We start from the raw sequence: 15,210 nt of genomic DNA on the forward strand, positions 1-15,210 counted from the left end.
CAGGTTCTTCCTGGTCTTCCGCACAAGAACATCGAAGCGCGCGCTCAGCTCCGTGTTCTTCTGCTGCTCCTGCGTAAACCACTCCCACACCTGGTCGAGCTCCACTTGCAGGCGCGCCACAGAAGACGCATCGGCAATCCCAGCGCTATCATCAGCACCGGTACCGCCGCGCCCCCTGGTCTCCTTGACCACCCGCAGCCGCTCCTGCATCGGCAGCATCTCCTGAACCTCCCACAACCGCCTCGCATACTTGGCCTGGGTGTCCGCCTCCTTCAGCTGCGTCTTCAGCATCGTGATCTGGGCCAAAAGCTCCGCACGCTCCCGCTCATGCACCAGGGTGATCGCCATCTGCGCGTTCCCCGAATGCTGCGGCTGCGCTAAAATGGCCTTGTTCTGGGCCGCCAGTGCCGCGACCTCCGCATTAGCCTCCGCCACAGCCGCCTCCAGGGTGGCGCGGATCTCCCGCTCGGCATCACGCTTCTGGTCGGCCAACTCCAGCTCAGTCGACAAAGCGGACATCCGCGATTCGAGAGACTCGACAGTGGAGCGCAGGTTATGCAGCTCGGCGTTTTCGCCCGCAGACACCGACGCCAGCTTGTTCGCCTTCTTGCTGGCCGCGCGGCTGACCGCCCGCCGCACGGCCGACCGCGGGGACACCGTCGGCACCTGCGCAGCATCGACCCCTGCGCCCTGGCCGTCGTCAGAGTCAGAGTCCGACTGCGACCCACGCGCCGACCGCAGCCGCGACAGAATATCAATCTTGTGCGCCGCCTTCACCTCGCACCGTGCCACCTCATCGCGCAGCCGCTCCCCAGCGGCCTGCTTCAGCTCAGCGACCTTCGCCAAGAAAAAGCGCGAAACCTCGGCCCTGGTCTCCTCCTCCACACACACAGCGCGCTCCTGCAGCGCCCCATAACGCAGGCGCACCTGGCCGAGCGTGCGCTCCAGCGCATCCGCGTAGGCCACGAGCTCATCCACCTCGGCATGCGTCTGCCCGGCCGAAATCTGGGTTTGCGCCCGGGCCAGGGCCTCGCGCAAATACGCGATCTCGCGCTTCTGCTCGCTGTGCATCGCAAAGGTCTGCGACAGAAGCAGCGGAGCCTCGCGGTGCACGCGCGACGGAGGCAGGTCGAAGCTGAACGGCGAGTTGCGCGTGATCGACTCCCAGACACTGGCCGGCACAGGCATGGGATTGGCTGAGCCAGGCTCCAGAGCTGCCGGCGTCGGGCGGCTGCGCTGTGGCGTCGCCACCGGACCCCGCTTCTCCCCTGTCTGCAGCATTGCGCGCGCCATTGCCGGCGACGGCGATGGCGGCGGCTGCCAGGACCCGGCCATGTCCCTGCGCTGGCGCTTCGCAGGGTCGACCTCGGCCTCAGCCGCCGCTCGGGCGTTGGCCACTGCATTCGACCTCTTCAGCACCAGCGGCGGCGGCAGCATCGGCAGCGCAGACGCGCGCAAGCCCTTGGAATCAAAGAAAACCTCCTCGTCGTCGTCGCTATCAGCGCCAGCAGCACCGGCGCGCACCCCAGTCGGCGACTCGCTCAGGACCTCCGCCGGATCCTCGACGCGGCGCACCTGCGTGACCAGCTCGCTCGCCACACGCGCAAACTCCAGCACGCCCTTGATCTCTGCATACGCGGCGCCCGGCTCTGCGCCAACGTGCTCGTAGGGATCGACGCAGACCACCATGCACGTGCGGGCGCCGCCCTCCAGCGCCGGCTGGAACAGACGCGTGACTTTGCTCTCGTTGTACGGCACCAGCTGCACGCCGGGGTCGCCGTCAGGCAGGCCGGCGTTGAAACGCTTGACGTCCAGGCACTTTTTAAGCGTCATCAGGCCGACGTTGATCTTGCCGGCCTCAGCCAGCCGCTCGCCCTGCGTGTGTGTGCGCTTGGCGCGCTCGCTGCCGGCCAGATCCACTACAGTCATCGTGCGCACCGACGCGCGCGCGCTGGCAGACACTCCATCAAGCGGATCAACCGTGGCCGCGCGCCGGATCTTGACCAGCTTGGCCTGGAACACCGCGTGCGACCGCGATGACCCCGCGTTCAGGCCTGTCGCGTGCACCGCGCGCCGCAGTTGGCCGTGCACCAGCACGCGCACGAGGTCGCGCGCCCCGCGTACGCGCACCTCAGTCGCACCCTCGACGAACGCCTCGTTGCCGCGCCCGCCTTCGGACCGCAGCAGCAGCGCAGCCCTTGGCAGCGCGGCAATCTGCGCCGCCGACATATTGACGAGATCCGGCGCGTCCTCCTGCTTGCGCCTCGTCATGCGCTTCCCGCGAGCCCTTGGCTGTGGCTGAGGGGCGTCGCCGACGCGCACAGTGGTCAGCGTCGTCAGATCCAGCAGGTCGTAGACCATCTCGTTGTACACCTCGAAGTACGACACGTACAGCTGGTACGCCCACTCGCCAGTGCCGCCTGCCACCTCCTGCGCAATCTCCGCCACGCGCGGGTCCAGCGCCGGATCCTCGCGGCTCAGCCCCGCCATCCACGCGTCCTCGCCGGGCGCCACGCGAAACACCGGCCGTGTCACCCTCGCGTCCGAGCAGTACTCGACCTGCGTGGCATACCGCGGCCTCACTGCAAAGTCGCCCTGCGCCTTGCACGCGTCCAGCACGCCGAGCACAGCGAGAACGCTGCGCGGCAGCATCCCAGGGCTGTCGCCGCTGCCCTGCACCGTGTGTGTCTTGCCGGAGTTACTGACGCCGTATGAGAACAGAAGCGTGTTGAAGCCCTGGAACAAGTCGCGCACCACGGGCAATGCGCATGCTTCGAATACCCGCGGCTGCCTGGCCAGCGACGGCAGCACGCCAGCGAACAAGTAGCGCTCGCGCACACCGCTGCTGCTGCCAGGCCGCACCACCTCGACCTCTTTTTCGCTTGCCAGCTGCACCAGGCACTGGGGCCTGTTTCCATCCGTGCACATGTCTTTGCCGGCCGGCTTGAGCCGCAGAAATGTGCGGATCGGGTCGCGCTCTGCCTCGTACTCAGCGATTCCGCGCCGCGCCGTGTACGGCGTCCGCGCCACCGCCACCCGCATCACATCCAGGGCTGCGCGCTGCTGAGGTGTTGCCGCCACCGGATCTGCTGTGCCGCGCGCGTACTTGCGCGCTCCTGCTATCGGCGTAAACACCGCGCGCGTGTTTGTGCGCCCACCCGCCGCTGCTCGGGGCGTCATCGGGACTGCTGCTGGAACTGCTGTCCCCGAGGGACCGTCGTCCACAGACATGTTTTCGTCGTTGCTGTTGGTGTCGCTGGTGTCATGGTCATTTGATTTGCTCTTGCTGCTGGCAGCTTTGACTTTGGCTTTGCTGCATCCGACTGGTGCTTTGCGAGGCGGCATAATTTAAATTAAAAATAAGAAAGAGGAAGAGTAAATGCTAAGAAGATTAATGTGTTGCGGAATGCCAAGGTCACTTTTTTAGATAGTATAGAGAAAATAATACAGAAAAACAAATAAAGACAATGAAAGGTTGAAAGTACTTTTATGAAGAAAAAAATAGACGCATATAATAAAAAACAATGCTTGATGCGCGGTGGTCTTTTGTTTACCTTTTGTTACGCACCAAAAAAAAACTAATCCTTGATTGCCCCCATTTTTGTTTGTTTGTTCATTTTGCAAAATTATCAAATCAATGCATCTGTCACGTGTGCTGTGCTTTTTGAAATTTTGCCATATCCCTTCCCTCCCTATTCAATTTCCTTATTGTCCAAAATGCTTTATTTTCTAGCTACTATAGATTGCAACTACAGAATGCCATATATACTATCGGCTTGTCAATGTTTTATGTATAGTTTTATGCTGGTATGCCAAATATACATATCTGTTTTATTATTTGCCAGAATAATTAAAATAACACGTGCCTATACAAAACCAATTTTCTGGCGCCGCCACCCAACACCAGCAATAACAGCTAAATAAAAATTATACATAATACATGTAGCTAAACAAATAAACTCACACGCCACCGTTTCAACTACATCTACAAATAGAAAAAACAACCTCCGAAGCTGCCATACCTTATAGCATTAACCTATATAAATAATACGTCCGAATGCACTTTTTCTTTTCAAAAATTCACTTTTTTCTATAAGTACAACTACAAACAAACAAAAAACAATATTATCCTCGCCCAAATCCACTCAATATGGCCGACATCTACGATATCAGGGGCAAAGTCGCTGTAATCACCGGTGGAGCTACGTCAATGGGGCTTCTCGCCGCCCAGAATCTCGTAGCCCTCGGTGCCAAAGTAGTAATCGGGGACATCTCCAACCTCGGCCCCGCAACAATTGCCGAGATCAACCAATCGGCAAACGCCCACGTTGCCACTTTCCACCACTGCGACGTTGCCGACCCCGCAATGCTTCATTCCCTCATTGACATCGCCATTGTCGAATTCGGCCAACTTGATATCCTCATCAACAACGCCGGCATCCTTGACAAGCCCTGGCAACACGACCCCACGGGCGAGTCAGCCCGCCGATGCATTGACATCAATATCCGCGGGCTCATCGACGGAACCAACCACGCTCTTCATTATTGGAGCCAGGATGAGAAAAGGCAGGGCGTTGTTATCAATCTTTCCTCGCTGGCTGGCCATGTGCCAATGGAATTCATGGCCACGTATGCTGCCACAAAGGCAGCCATCGCCCATTACACCAAATGCCTCTCGACACTTGCCCCCAAAGTACGAGTCAACGCGGTGGCCCCCGGCGGTGTCAACACAAATTTTATACTGGCCGATCATCTCGGTCTCGACCACTTCTGTGTCACTTACTCGGGCCTACTGGAGCCACAAACTGTGGTCGACCAGATTATTCGCTTGATCCAGGATACAACAATGGCAGGAGACGTGATTGTTATTCAGAATAACCAGCCACCCGAGGTCTGCGATAGACCAAAGTCATCAGTCGTTGAGAAAATGCTTATTGAGCTTGCTGAAGCAAATAAAAACAAGAAAAATTAAATGAGCCTTGGGCGCGGTGGTTGCCGGTGTGGTTATAGTCTATGTGGTTATAGTCGGATGGCGGTGACGGTTGTTGGCGCAGAGTCGGGCTTGCGCGAGATCTTGGCCTTCGGACTGCTCATGTCCTGGGTCATGTAGCCATAACCCATGCTGTGGGTCGTATGAGCAATTCCCAGCTCTAAACGATTATCAATAAGAAACATACATTCAAATGTAAAAATAATCATTAGTTAAAAAAACTTCCTGGTTTTATATTATATCTTGCACAATCTACATTCCAAGCATCAATCCCCTCAAACCAAGCAGCAAAATATTCACATTTGCAACATCTTTTTTTACCTGAAGTGTTGCTCTCAACGTCATGCCGCAGCAAAACAATACCCGCGCTCCTGTATCTGTACTTCGAAAGCGACTTTGCTTTATTAAACTCTTCAAAGCTATCGCTCAGCATAGTAAATAAGTCTCCCGGACGTTGTGCGCAGTTCTTGGCCAACATCTCACGCATGATCTGCTCGCCCGTACCAGTCACGCTGCACCCAACAGCCAGCGGGCAATCATCATCGTCCAACTGTGTTTCGGCCCAGCATCCACACCCAAACATAGCAGCCTACAAAAAAAGTAAATAGAAGTGGTTAATTCATAATTAGGTTTTGTTTTAACCTGTGTATTCTTGGCAAACGTCCTTTTTCTATAAACATATATGCTTACCTCACCCACGCGTCCTGGGTATTTAAGCGCAATCCCGCCTGAACTAACCCCAGCAGCCACATTTCCGTGGGAATCAACGCACACTGCACCTACAGTATCCATCAACAAGTCTTGGGACCCGCCACCATTATCAAATAAGTCGGCCTCCGTCTCTGCAGCTTTAGACACATTTGTGATGCGGTTCATATATTCCTCGTATTTTCCTAACGCCGCCTCGGTAATCTTGTGTCGCGTATTATTGTTGGTCTCAATCCCACGCGCATGCGCCCAGGCATCCGCGCCCTTGCCGACAAGAAGCATCGGTGGGACCAAGCCCAGGTGACAGTCGGGGCCCCCACTATAACATTTGAGAATTGCATTGGCAGCTTGGATAGGATTGCAAATAGCTACAAACAGCATTATTTTAGCCATCTTTAGTAATAAAGCTAACAAAAATATTTTTTGTATTATCTATATTTTTTTACCAATTTTTTTTACCTGATACTGCTCCAACCGCTCCAAATGCATCCGGCTCTGAACTCATAATCGCTGCATCACATTCAACCAACCCGACGCGGTTCAGATTAGATCCAATCCCAGAATTCGTCACGGGATCATCCTCCAGGATACGCACTGCGCATTCGACTGCATCGTTGGCATGTCCGCCTTGCCTCAGTTTGTCCATGGCCGTAATACACGCTTGCTTCATCGCGGCCTTGTAGCTGGATGCCTTTTGTTGGCTGTGGTATCCTGCACCGACATGAACGGCCACGCAGCATTGGTGATTACTGTTGCTAGTTTGTTGGTCGTTTGTTGATGACATTGTGTAGTTAATTTTTGATATTTGATATTTTGAGGACAAATACAAAAGCTTTCATATGTAAATATCCGTCGAATTATTTTAATGCAGAAAGAAGGGAGGGGGCTGGTCGGCACAAAGCGAGATCGGTATCTCGTGTTATGGAAAACAGATATAGACATTGGTGTGGAAATTTTAATATTGACAAGTGTAGTTTTATTTTACAACGATTTAAATAGAAAAAGGAAAAAGTGGATAAAACTAAAGACAAACGGAGAAACCCCAGCCCAGCCTGTTCGTTTCGTTATAAGGCCCAAGTATACTACTACACTCAAACGATCTCACAGCCAAAAACAAAAAGGGCATTGCCTTTAAGCGCAGAAGAAAATAAAAAATTCACAACATTCCACAAAAACAAAGTGGAATGATAAATTTAGCAGCTGACAAACTGCCAGGTGATCGGCACTCGACCCTGGTCAAACTCCGCAATTTGCTCAAAAGCAGCTGGCGACAGATCAAGATCACCCTGCTTGCACGGCGGGCACTTATCAACAACCGTGACCTTGACCTGACCATTGGGACCCTTAACCAAAATGCACTTGCCGCAGACCGCAGCGTTATTCGGGTTAGCATCAGTACCATACTGGGGCGCGTTGATGGCCGCAACCAGCTCGCTATCGCTGTTTAACGTGCCACAGGATCCGGTACCGACGCTTGGATTGTAGTATGTGCCGTCGCCGGAGAACGTCTCGCCGCCGGTGTCGGAACCACCACCGTCGGCAGATGACTGCGGTGTAGATGCAGGAGCCTGCTGCTGCTCCTCGGCTGTAGATGGAGAGGCCTGCTGCTGCTCCTCGGCTGTAGATGCAGGAGCCTGCTGCTGCTCCTCGGCTGTAGATGGAGAGGCCTGCTGCTGCTCCTCGGCTGTAGATGGAGAGGCCTGCTGCTGCTCCTCGGCTGTAGATGCAGGAGCCTGCTGCTGCTCAGAGACAGGCGAGGACTGGGGCTCGGTTGGTTTATCTTGAGCAGAGGTGTCTTGAGCAGCAGGGACATCTTTAGATGCAGTGACCGTCACAATCTCCGTGACGATTATCACGTTTTCTCCCTGGCTGAGTGTGGTCGCGGTGGGGCTAGGTGTAGTCGCAGCACCCTCCTCTGCGCTAATGACCTTTGTGAAAGTCGGGGTGTCCTCCTCGTTCTCAACGTCAACGGTGACTGGCGTGCTAATACCGGCTGCGAGTAAAAGAGATGCTAGCGCCTTCTTGTTCTCGGCGTCAGCGAATTTAGCGTGCTCATCAGCGACCTTGATCAGCGACTGTATGTCGGCGTTTTGATCAGGCATGGCATCACGGCCAACAATTGACCGGTGGTCAGCGGCCGATCCATAACCAGTAGTGGCCAGAGCGGCGGCGGCAATGAGCGAAGAAGAAAGTGTAAGCTTCATGGTTGTTTGAATATAATTTGTGTGTGTATGTGCGCACGGAAAAAGTAAAAATCAAAAGATATTTGGAAATGTTAGTTTATAATTTAGAAGAATATACGGCAAAACTTGCGTTTAAAACAGATGAAGATACAAGGATAATGTGAATGTAATGAAATTTGTGCGGCTGCAGGGATCTTATATAGTGCGGCTTGCCTGTGAGGATGCTGGGGGCTTCAATTGATATGGAGAGGCCGGCTTTTCAATTGATGATATGATGACCACTGTGAATCAAGCCGCTATGAAATAGCAAAAATGAAAAACAAATACAGCCAAACGGTATCTGTAGAACGTGAAACTATTGACTGTTCTCTACGCGCACAAATATTTGTAATTTACTCAATAATATATTTCATATTGATCATTTTTCCCGACTATTTTTCCGAATGAAGACAATACTGGCTATCTGGAAGGTCACACCCTAGCTTGGCATTAGCTGGCTTGCAGGGTGGCGGCTTTGGGAGGAATAGTCTGTTGGATAGACGAGAAATCCATACTTGAATTTTGTCCACTGGCCAATAGATGCCACTGGACATCGCCTCATCTGAGAATAAACAATATATAGTTTTCACTTTGTTTTCACACTCGATTGCTGGTTGGCCCCGCTTATTGGGTTGAGATTTTGCGTGTGGGGAGGCAAATTGAATGCATTAATCGCAACGCAGCGATTGGAGGAAATTATCCAAAAAATGTGGCGGGAATCCGTGACACAAAATAATCTTGTGTAACCCAAACTTAATGCAGTCGGCCAAAAATTAGGCGAGCAACTGAAATGTGTGCAACACAAAAAAAACATGGCGGAGCAGCAAGAGTCGGAGGACTTACTTTGCCAAATGCTATCGTTACTTTTTTGTAAATTCAAAATTTTGTTGTGTGGGGCGGGTCCATGATTTTTTTGGAGTCATTTTGTTGAATCAGCCATGGCAACGATTGACACGCAGCAAGATGCAGACAGAAAAACAGCAAAAAATTAAAGGACTCAGAGTGCACATTTAATCCCATGAGTGGGTACGTCTCACTGACTTTGCGCAGCAATTGAAACTTGTGTCACATATGTTCCTCACCGTCCAATAATCTTTAACAGAGAAAGCAATGAATTATACATTTCTTGCAACAGCCGGCGCGTCGATCTTGAAACTAGTTCGAGACCAAGCAAGCGGCCGTCCTATGTGGCCATCAGAAAAAACCGAATAAACGGACTAACTGCTGCTTCCTAACCTTCTCCAATTAATGTGCTAGTTAATCAGAGACTGCCCCAACAGCAGAACGATTGGCCAATGAGACGCGACTTGTTGAGCTGTTTTTTCTTTATTTGGGGATGCTCCTTTTTTTATTGCTTGCGCTTGTGGCTGTGCTATACCTATCTATATACCCTCATTTTTATTTCATTCGCCTACTTTTTTCCAACTTGGCAACCGATATTTCCTTTGCCGTCATCCTCGAACCGTCTATTTTTTAACTGCAAAATTTTAAAACCAAAGCGTTCTTGTTGACTCTCAATTTCATTCAACCATTTTTAATCATCATCTGTAATATACTCGCACAATGTTTCAGAGTTTGAGCAGGTTACCATGCAAAAATGTACAATTTATCTTTTGCATTAGGAAGTAAAAATATTAAAGTTGGAGATGAGCAAAATTGTAGTTTGGCTAGTTGATCAATACTAGACACGCTGTAAAAGATGGCGGTGGTATATACAACCGACCAAATGCTGATAATACCAGGGCAAAAAAATGCTGATAATACCAGGGCAAAAAAATGCTGATAATACCAGAGCAAAATAATACCACTGAGCTCTTCATTGCATGGCTCAACCTAAAATTTAATTGTGGCTGTTTGCTTGTTTATTTTCACCGGTCCCCATTGGCGCCGGGGCTCTAACATAAAGTTTACTTGCACCAATTCGTGACATACTAAAATATATCTTTACAATAAACACTACCGTTAAATATCAAATTTATATATGTACGTTTATAGAATTGCTATTATAACGTTTGTTTTATACAGCCATTACAATCTTTAAATAATAAAAGATATCGCTGCAAGTGCTCTAGTAAAAAAGACGTCTTTTCACAGTTGGTGGCGCTAGATACATCTTTTATTTCTACCAAAAATGATGCGTAAAATATTCGAATCATCCCAAAAATAGAAATGTGTGCTTGCGTTGTACAATCAAAAGGGTATAAAAGAAGCACAACGCCCTGCCCAAATTAAGCAATGTATTCAGCACGAGCACTCGCCTGCCTTTTTCTACCTAGCAACATTTTACGTATTTCCAACCATGCAGATTAACATTGCCTTTGCCGCTTGCATTGTCGCCGCCGCTGCCACTACTGTTGCCGCCCAAGACACCTTGACCTCGACCACCTCGACCACCACTCCCGCCGGAGTTAACTATACTCCTGGCGGTATTGACACTGGCAGCATGGCTCCCCCGTCTTTCTCGCCGCTGGCCAACGTCAACAGCCACTTGGCGCGCATGGTCTCGTTCCTCGACATGTCCCGCATATCCAATGTCGAGACCACGTCCCCGGTGATGCTCACCACTGTGTTTGACCCGGCAATCAACAAGTTCACGCACCTGACGCTCAACGTCATGCAGACGAGCAACGGCGCTTACTACCTGCCCGTGTGCGCTGTGGACTCGATTACCGCTGCTGGCCCCGACCAGGTTGCGTCGACCGACAGCTGCCAGTTTGGCATCCAGATGTCCTCTGTTCCAGCCAATGTTGTGCGCACAAAGCTCGGCGCGGTGCAAAGCCTGTTCCGCGCAATCAGAAGCGCTGCAAGCCACCCGGTGTTCAATATCGGTGGATTTTAATCACCAGCACGACCAGCCCCCAGTCTGGTGCTAGCGCTGGCATGCAGGCCATGTAACACTGGCATATGTGTAGTATAATTTTTCTGTTTGCTTGCTTTTTTCAATATGAACAAAACAGAAAATGTTGCCAACAATTGTTTTGCAGAAATCCAATTTCAGCTTTTAGTTTTTGAGATTGCCAGCTCACTGCGTGCAATACAATCAACCAGACAAGTAATTATCTGCCAGCTTCAATATTAAAATAAATCAATAAGAAGTAATGTAATTGGCATTGATATTTGCGTGTAAAAATATTTAGACACACACAAAAAGGCAATGCTAGTACTGTTTGTCAATGCTACAATGGAATGTGTGAATGTTAATATCACCCAACCAGCCGACTAAATGGCCTGAATTGTTGCTGTTTGTATGCTGGAGCTGAGTGCAGCCAGAAACAACAAAACTAACGTGTTTACCTTTCTGATAGCAATGTTATGTATTTGACTGGGTGGTCTGCGGAAATGAAAGAACCCAAGGTGTAACAACACGAGTTGGTTTACATGTTATTAATAAACCATTTTAAATTACACTTTTATAAAATGAATGTAAATAAACAAACTGATTGTACCTAATTTTATTCTTACAATTAAATTGAGAATTTCAAGGAAACAACCTCAAATGGTTTGAGCTGCACTTCAACAGTTTTTGAATGCGGCAACCATTGCAAATTAGAACCAACTGGCTTTTCCAACAAGTTAACCTTGCAAACACTTGTGGCTGGTAGTCGCGACGTCAGCAAAGCATGGCCACGGCCACCGTATGCCTCATACATGCGCACAATATAGCTGTTCTTATCATCCTCAGCAACCTTGACAGTGTCCAAAACCACGTTAGGCGCACCTGTCAGCGAGAAGAACGGCGGTGCATCAGCGCAACTCGTGGATTCAGAATCTAGCGGCAAATGTACAAGCGGAATATTAAACTGGTATGCCTCTTGGACCACGTTAGACTCGCTGAAGGTACCCTTGTGCGGGTAAACGGCATAGCAAAACTTATGATGCCCCATGTCACAGAACTCATCAGGTGCCTTTGGAGCACGAATAAGCGAAAGTGACATAGTGTTACCCAGTGTAGAGTAGCCATACTTGCAGTCGTTGAGCAGAGTAACTCCATAGCCATATTCCGACAAGTCAGCAAATTTGTGCGCGCATACTTCAAACTTTGCCATATCCCAGGATGTGTTGCGATGTGTCGGCCGCTGTACAACGCCAAACTGTGTCTCATAAGTGGCAAAGTCGCTGGTAATGTCCCAGGTAAACGATGTCTTGAGGCACTTGCGGCTTTCGTGCCACTCCAAGTTGCAGTCAAAGTCCAGGCGAGGAGATATAGCTGATAGCGATATGGTTTGCGTCAACACACTCTTGTGACTAATGGGAATGCGCACGGACAAAGAAGCAACCAAAGGCCCTTTGTCGGCTATCATGACGCTGACACCATCAAGCGTTCGGTACTTTTCCAGTGCATAAATCTCAATATCCCAGGCGTCCCAGAACAGCGGCACATCATCGTAGAGCTCAAAAACGTTGCCTGCCGCGCCCTCAGGAACCAGTTCACGGCGCTCGCTGTGGTCATAGTAGTTAACAATGCGGCCGCTTTTGTCAACAACCACGCGCACAAAATGATTTTCTAGAACAAACCCTTCCCCATTAGAACACTCATAGACCTGCATTGGCTGGATGTACTCGGCGTGCGATGTGCCATGCGGTGTGATAACCCGCGATCCAAATCCGGGCACATTGGGAGCAAGTACAAATACTGAACCATCTAGTTCAGACACCTGCACATGCTCAGATACAGGGCTGTTTTCACAGAAAAACAGTGGGACAAGGGGTTCGGGAACTGTGACAATATCCGTGCGCATCCAACCGGTCGTGTTAAACACAGCCAAACTAGTTGCCTGACCCATCTGATTAGTGACAGCACCGCCATAGATGCTGACTACAGCACGGTCGCGGATTTTGGAAACAGTCTCGAAAATGTCTCGGTACATCTTATCACTGTCCCGATATACCATGTTAATAGATGACCCGGGAACTACGTCATGGAACTGGTTCAGACAAACCAACTTCCACAACCGCACAAACTCGTCTATTGGGTACTCAAACTTGTCTCTGCAGTGCGGTCTCATGTGTGCAATTGTGCAGAGCATTTCCGCATCTCTAAGCTTGAACTCGGACTGGCGGTTCCACAGCTTATTATTGGATTGAGACGTGTACGTGCCACGGTGGAGCTCAAAATACAGTTCACCCTTCCATGTCACTAGCTGCTTAGAGTTTTCCTCAACGTGCACATAAAACTCTTGCGGGTGCGCCTGCTTGACCTTGGGAAGACCATCGACGTCTTTCATTCGGCGCAGCCGCTCGAGCATGGACCGCAGGGGACCACCACCGCCGTCTCCATTGCCAAATAGATACAGACTCTCGTTGGTGTACGCAATATCTTTGTGGCGCTTGACGCTGTCAATCAGTTCGCCCGGGCGACATTGGGCCCCGTATGTCTCGGCGGGCGCCATGTGCGTCAGCACGTGGCTGCCGTCCAACCCGACCCATTGGAACGTTGTATGCGGGAACTTGTTGATGTTGTTCCATGACAGCTTCTGTGTAAAAAAATATTTTGCGCCTGCCTGTTTTATAATCTGCGGCAGCTGCGACGAGTAGCCAAAGGTGTCTGGAAGCCAGAAGACGTTGCAGTATTCGCCAAAGTGCTGTTTAAAGAAGCGCTGGCCGAGGAGGAACTGGCGCACAAGTGATTCGCCGCTGGGAATATTGCAGTCCATTTCGACCCAGGTACCACCAATTGGGATAAACTGCCCTGTTTTGGTCTTCTCCTTGATGCGCTCAAACAATGATGGGTAGTTTTCGTGAAGCCACTCAAACTGCTGTGCCTGAGACGCTGCAAAACGGTACTCAGGGTAGCTGTCCATCAGATAGAGCTGTGTCGCCCAGCTGCGCGCGGACTTGCGCTTAGTTTCAGCATACGGCCACAGCCATGCGGTGTCAATATGGCAGTTACCAATGGCGTACACGCGGTGGTTAGCCGAGCTGCCCTGGATATCTAAAAACGCCTCGGCAATCTTTTTCGCAGGCGCTATGGTTGATAAATCAGAGTACTCAAAGACATTGACAATGTCGTTCGCCGCAGTGAGCGCTTGCCAGGACCGCGGCGAGTCCTGCGACAAGTGATTCGCCATCTCACTGATTACCTCCATGTCGTGGAAGAGTGCCCATGCGTCCTTGTTAGGCGCCACAATGTTGGCACTGTTCAAACGATAGTAGATGTCGCGGTCCTGTGGGTGCTTGTGGTAGTCACCATTTCCAAACAAGCCGTTACAGGCCATTTCAACGTAAAACAAGAGTGGTTCCTCATGTTCTGTAGCGCAAGGTGTTAGAAGATAGTCAATGTGCCGCTCGACGCCGCCACCTCCGGTTAACCCAATGATTGGCTCGCCAGCTGCTGACCAAACCATGGCTTCGCTATTGGTGTCTATCAAAAACTGCGCTGGCTTACCGACAAACGAGGCGGGCACTTTGGCTGTTACTCGAAACCAGTGTGTGGTCTATAATATTAATAACAGAGGGAAAATTAGTTAATAGTGCGCCAAGTATAGTGAAGCGAAACCGTTATTGGCATACTAAAGATACGTGTACTTGTTTGTTTCAAAATAAAAGACAATAGATGGCAGCACAAAATAAACAAAAAGTAAACTTACCCATGACGGTCCAAATGACTGGCCCACTTTTGCAGGTCGGAACTCCTGCTTGACAGCATGCTCAAACGATGGGCGATCCTGGCCGGGGGCCGACCACACCTCGAGCTTGATATGCGGCTCTCCGCTTATGCACATGTCGTAGAGAGTGGCCTGGATATTGACGTCCTTCCACTGGTTGTCACTCATAAAATTGTTCACGCGAGACCTGGTAATGGCCGGGTGCTTCTGCAAGTAGCTCATATGCTTGTCCATGGTTTAATAAATAAAGTGTTTAAAATGATAATGTATAAAAATAAAAAATAAGGGAAGTTGTAAAGGTTGGCGCTTGGCAACAGTTATTTGGGGCACTACCTATATGCATCAAGCAAAGTGTAAAATAAATACAATGAGAGTGGGTCATGCGAACAAATGCAAGGAATGTATTTGCATTTTTTCAGTAAATTGCAAACAAAATGATCATAAAGAGTGGTTGTGCAATTTAAAAAAGAATGATCAGGGTGCGAGTAAAATTTTACTTTACTGCACCCGTAATGCTTCATGTGTGCACAAAAAGTAGGGGGGAGAGCACACATACATATACATATACATAAGGCCAGTCATGCGGTTGGTGAAAATGCCGCTGTCAAATGCGGTAAACCCCCGCTGTCATTGCATTTCTCTCTCAGCCATCTTTTGGTGTCAGACCTTTTCCATGTATTAATTC

At 50.3% G+C, this 15,210-nt stretch overlaps 6 protein-coding genes across 6 annotated transcripts; 2 read left to right on the forward strand and 4 right to left on the reverse strand.

Moving 5' to 3' along the window:
* Positions 1-1,668: 1,668 nt before the first annotated feature.
* On the reverse strand, positions 1,669-2,928 carry BX661DRAFT_146364 (P-loop containing nucleoside triphosphate hydrolase protein; the record flags this gene model as incomplete). Its single annotated transcript, XM_051533161.1, has 3 exons — positions 1,669-2,253; positions 2,359-2,439; positions 2,629-2,928. Coding segments are annotated over 3 exons (966 nt in total), but the record flags the coding sequence as incomplete, so codon positions are not given.
* Positions 2,929-4,150: 1,222 nt separating this feature from the next.
* On the forward strand, positions 4,151-4,972 carry BX661DRAFT_173355 (uncharacterized protein; the record flags this gene model as incomplete). The annotated part of the gene is made up of 1 exon (XM_051533862.1): positions 4,151-4,972. One exon carries the CDS (start codon positions 4,151-4,153, stop codon positions 4,970-4,972), a length of 822 nt encoding a protein of 273 aa, XP_051389022.1.
* Positions 4,973-5,487: 515 nt separating this feature from the next.
* On the reverse strand, positions 5,488-6,154 carry BX661DRAFT_188379 (nucleophile aminohydrolase). The gene has a single exon (XM_051537408.1). The coding sequence runs from the start codon at positions 6,077-6,079 to the stop codon at positions 5,498-5,500; it is 582 nt and encodes a 193-aa protein (XP_051389023.1). The 5' UTR covers positions 6,080-6,154; the 3' UTR covers positions 5,488-5,497.
* Positions 6,155-6,891: 737 nt separating this feature from the next.
* Positions 6,892-7,206, reverse strand: BX661DRAFT_146366 (RlpA-like double-psi beta-barrel-protein domain-containing protein-containing protein; the record flags this gene model as incomplete). The annotated part of the gene is made up of 1 exon (XM_051533162.1): positions 6,892-7,206. A coding segment is annotated over one exon (315 nt), but the record flags the coding sequence as incomplete, so codon positions are not given.
* Positions 7,207-10,219: 3,013 nt separating this feature from the next.
* Positions 10,220-10,759, forward strand: BX661DRAFT_200712 (uncharacterized protein; the record flags this gene model as incomplete). Its single annotated transcript, XM_051538442.1, has 1 exon — positions 10,220-10,759. The coding sequence occupies one exon, from the start codon at positions 10,220-10,222 to the stop codon at positions 10,757-10,759; it is 540 nt and encodes a 179-aa protein (XP_051389025.1).
* Positions 10,760-11,384: 625 nt separating this feature from the next.
* On the reverse strand, positions 11,385-15,204 carry BX661DRAFT_217667 (galactose mutarotase-like domain-containing protein; the record flags this gene model as incomplete). Its single annotated transcript, XM_051538787.1, has 2 exons — positions 14,508-15,204; positions 11,385-14,354 (listed from the first exon to the last, which is right to left on the reverse strand). The coding sequence occupies exons 1-2, from the start codon at positions 14,757-14,759 to the stop codon at positions 11,385-11,387; spliced, it is 3,222 nt and encodes a 1,073-aa protein (XP_051389026.1). The 5' UTR covers positions 14,760-15,204.
* Positions 15,205-15,210: the final 6 nt, after the last annotated feature.

Source organism: Kickxella alabastrina, assembly GCF_025024165.1.
Source record: "Kickxella alabastrina strain RSA 675 chromosome Unknown BX661scaffold_30, whole genome shotgun sequence".
Lineage (NCBI taxonomy): Eukaryota > Fungi > Kickxellomycota > Kickxellomycetes > Kickxellales > Kickxellaceae > Kickxella > Kickxella alabastrina.

Bases quoted from the DNA above. Each gene is read 5' to 3' on its own strand.
- BX661DRAFT_188379 (XM_051537408.1), bottom strand. From the start codon at position 6,079: ATGCTGTTTGTAGCTATTTGCAATCCTATCCAAGCTGCCAATGCAATT.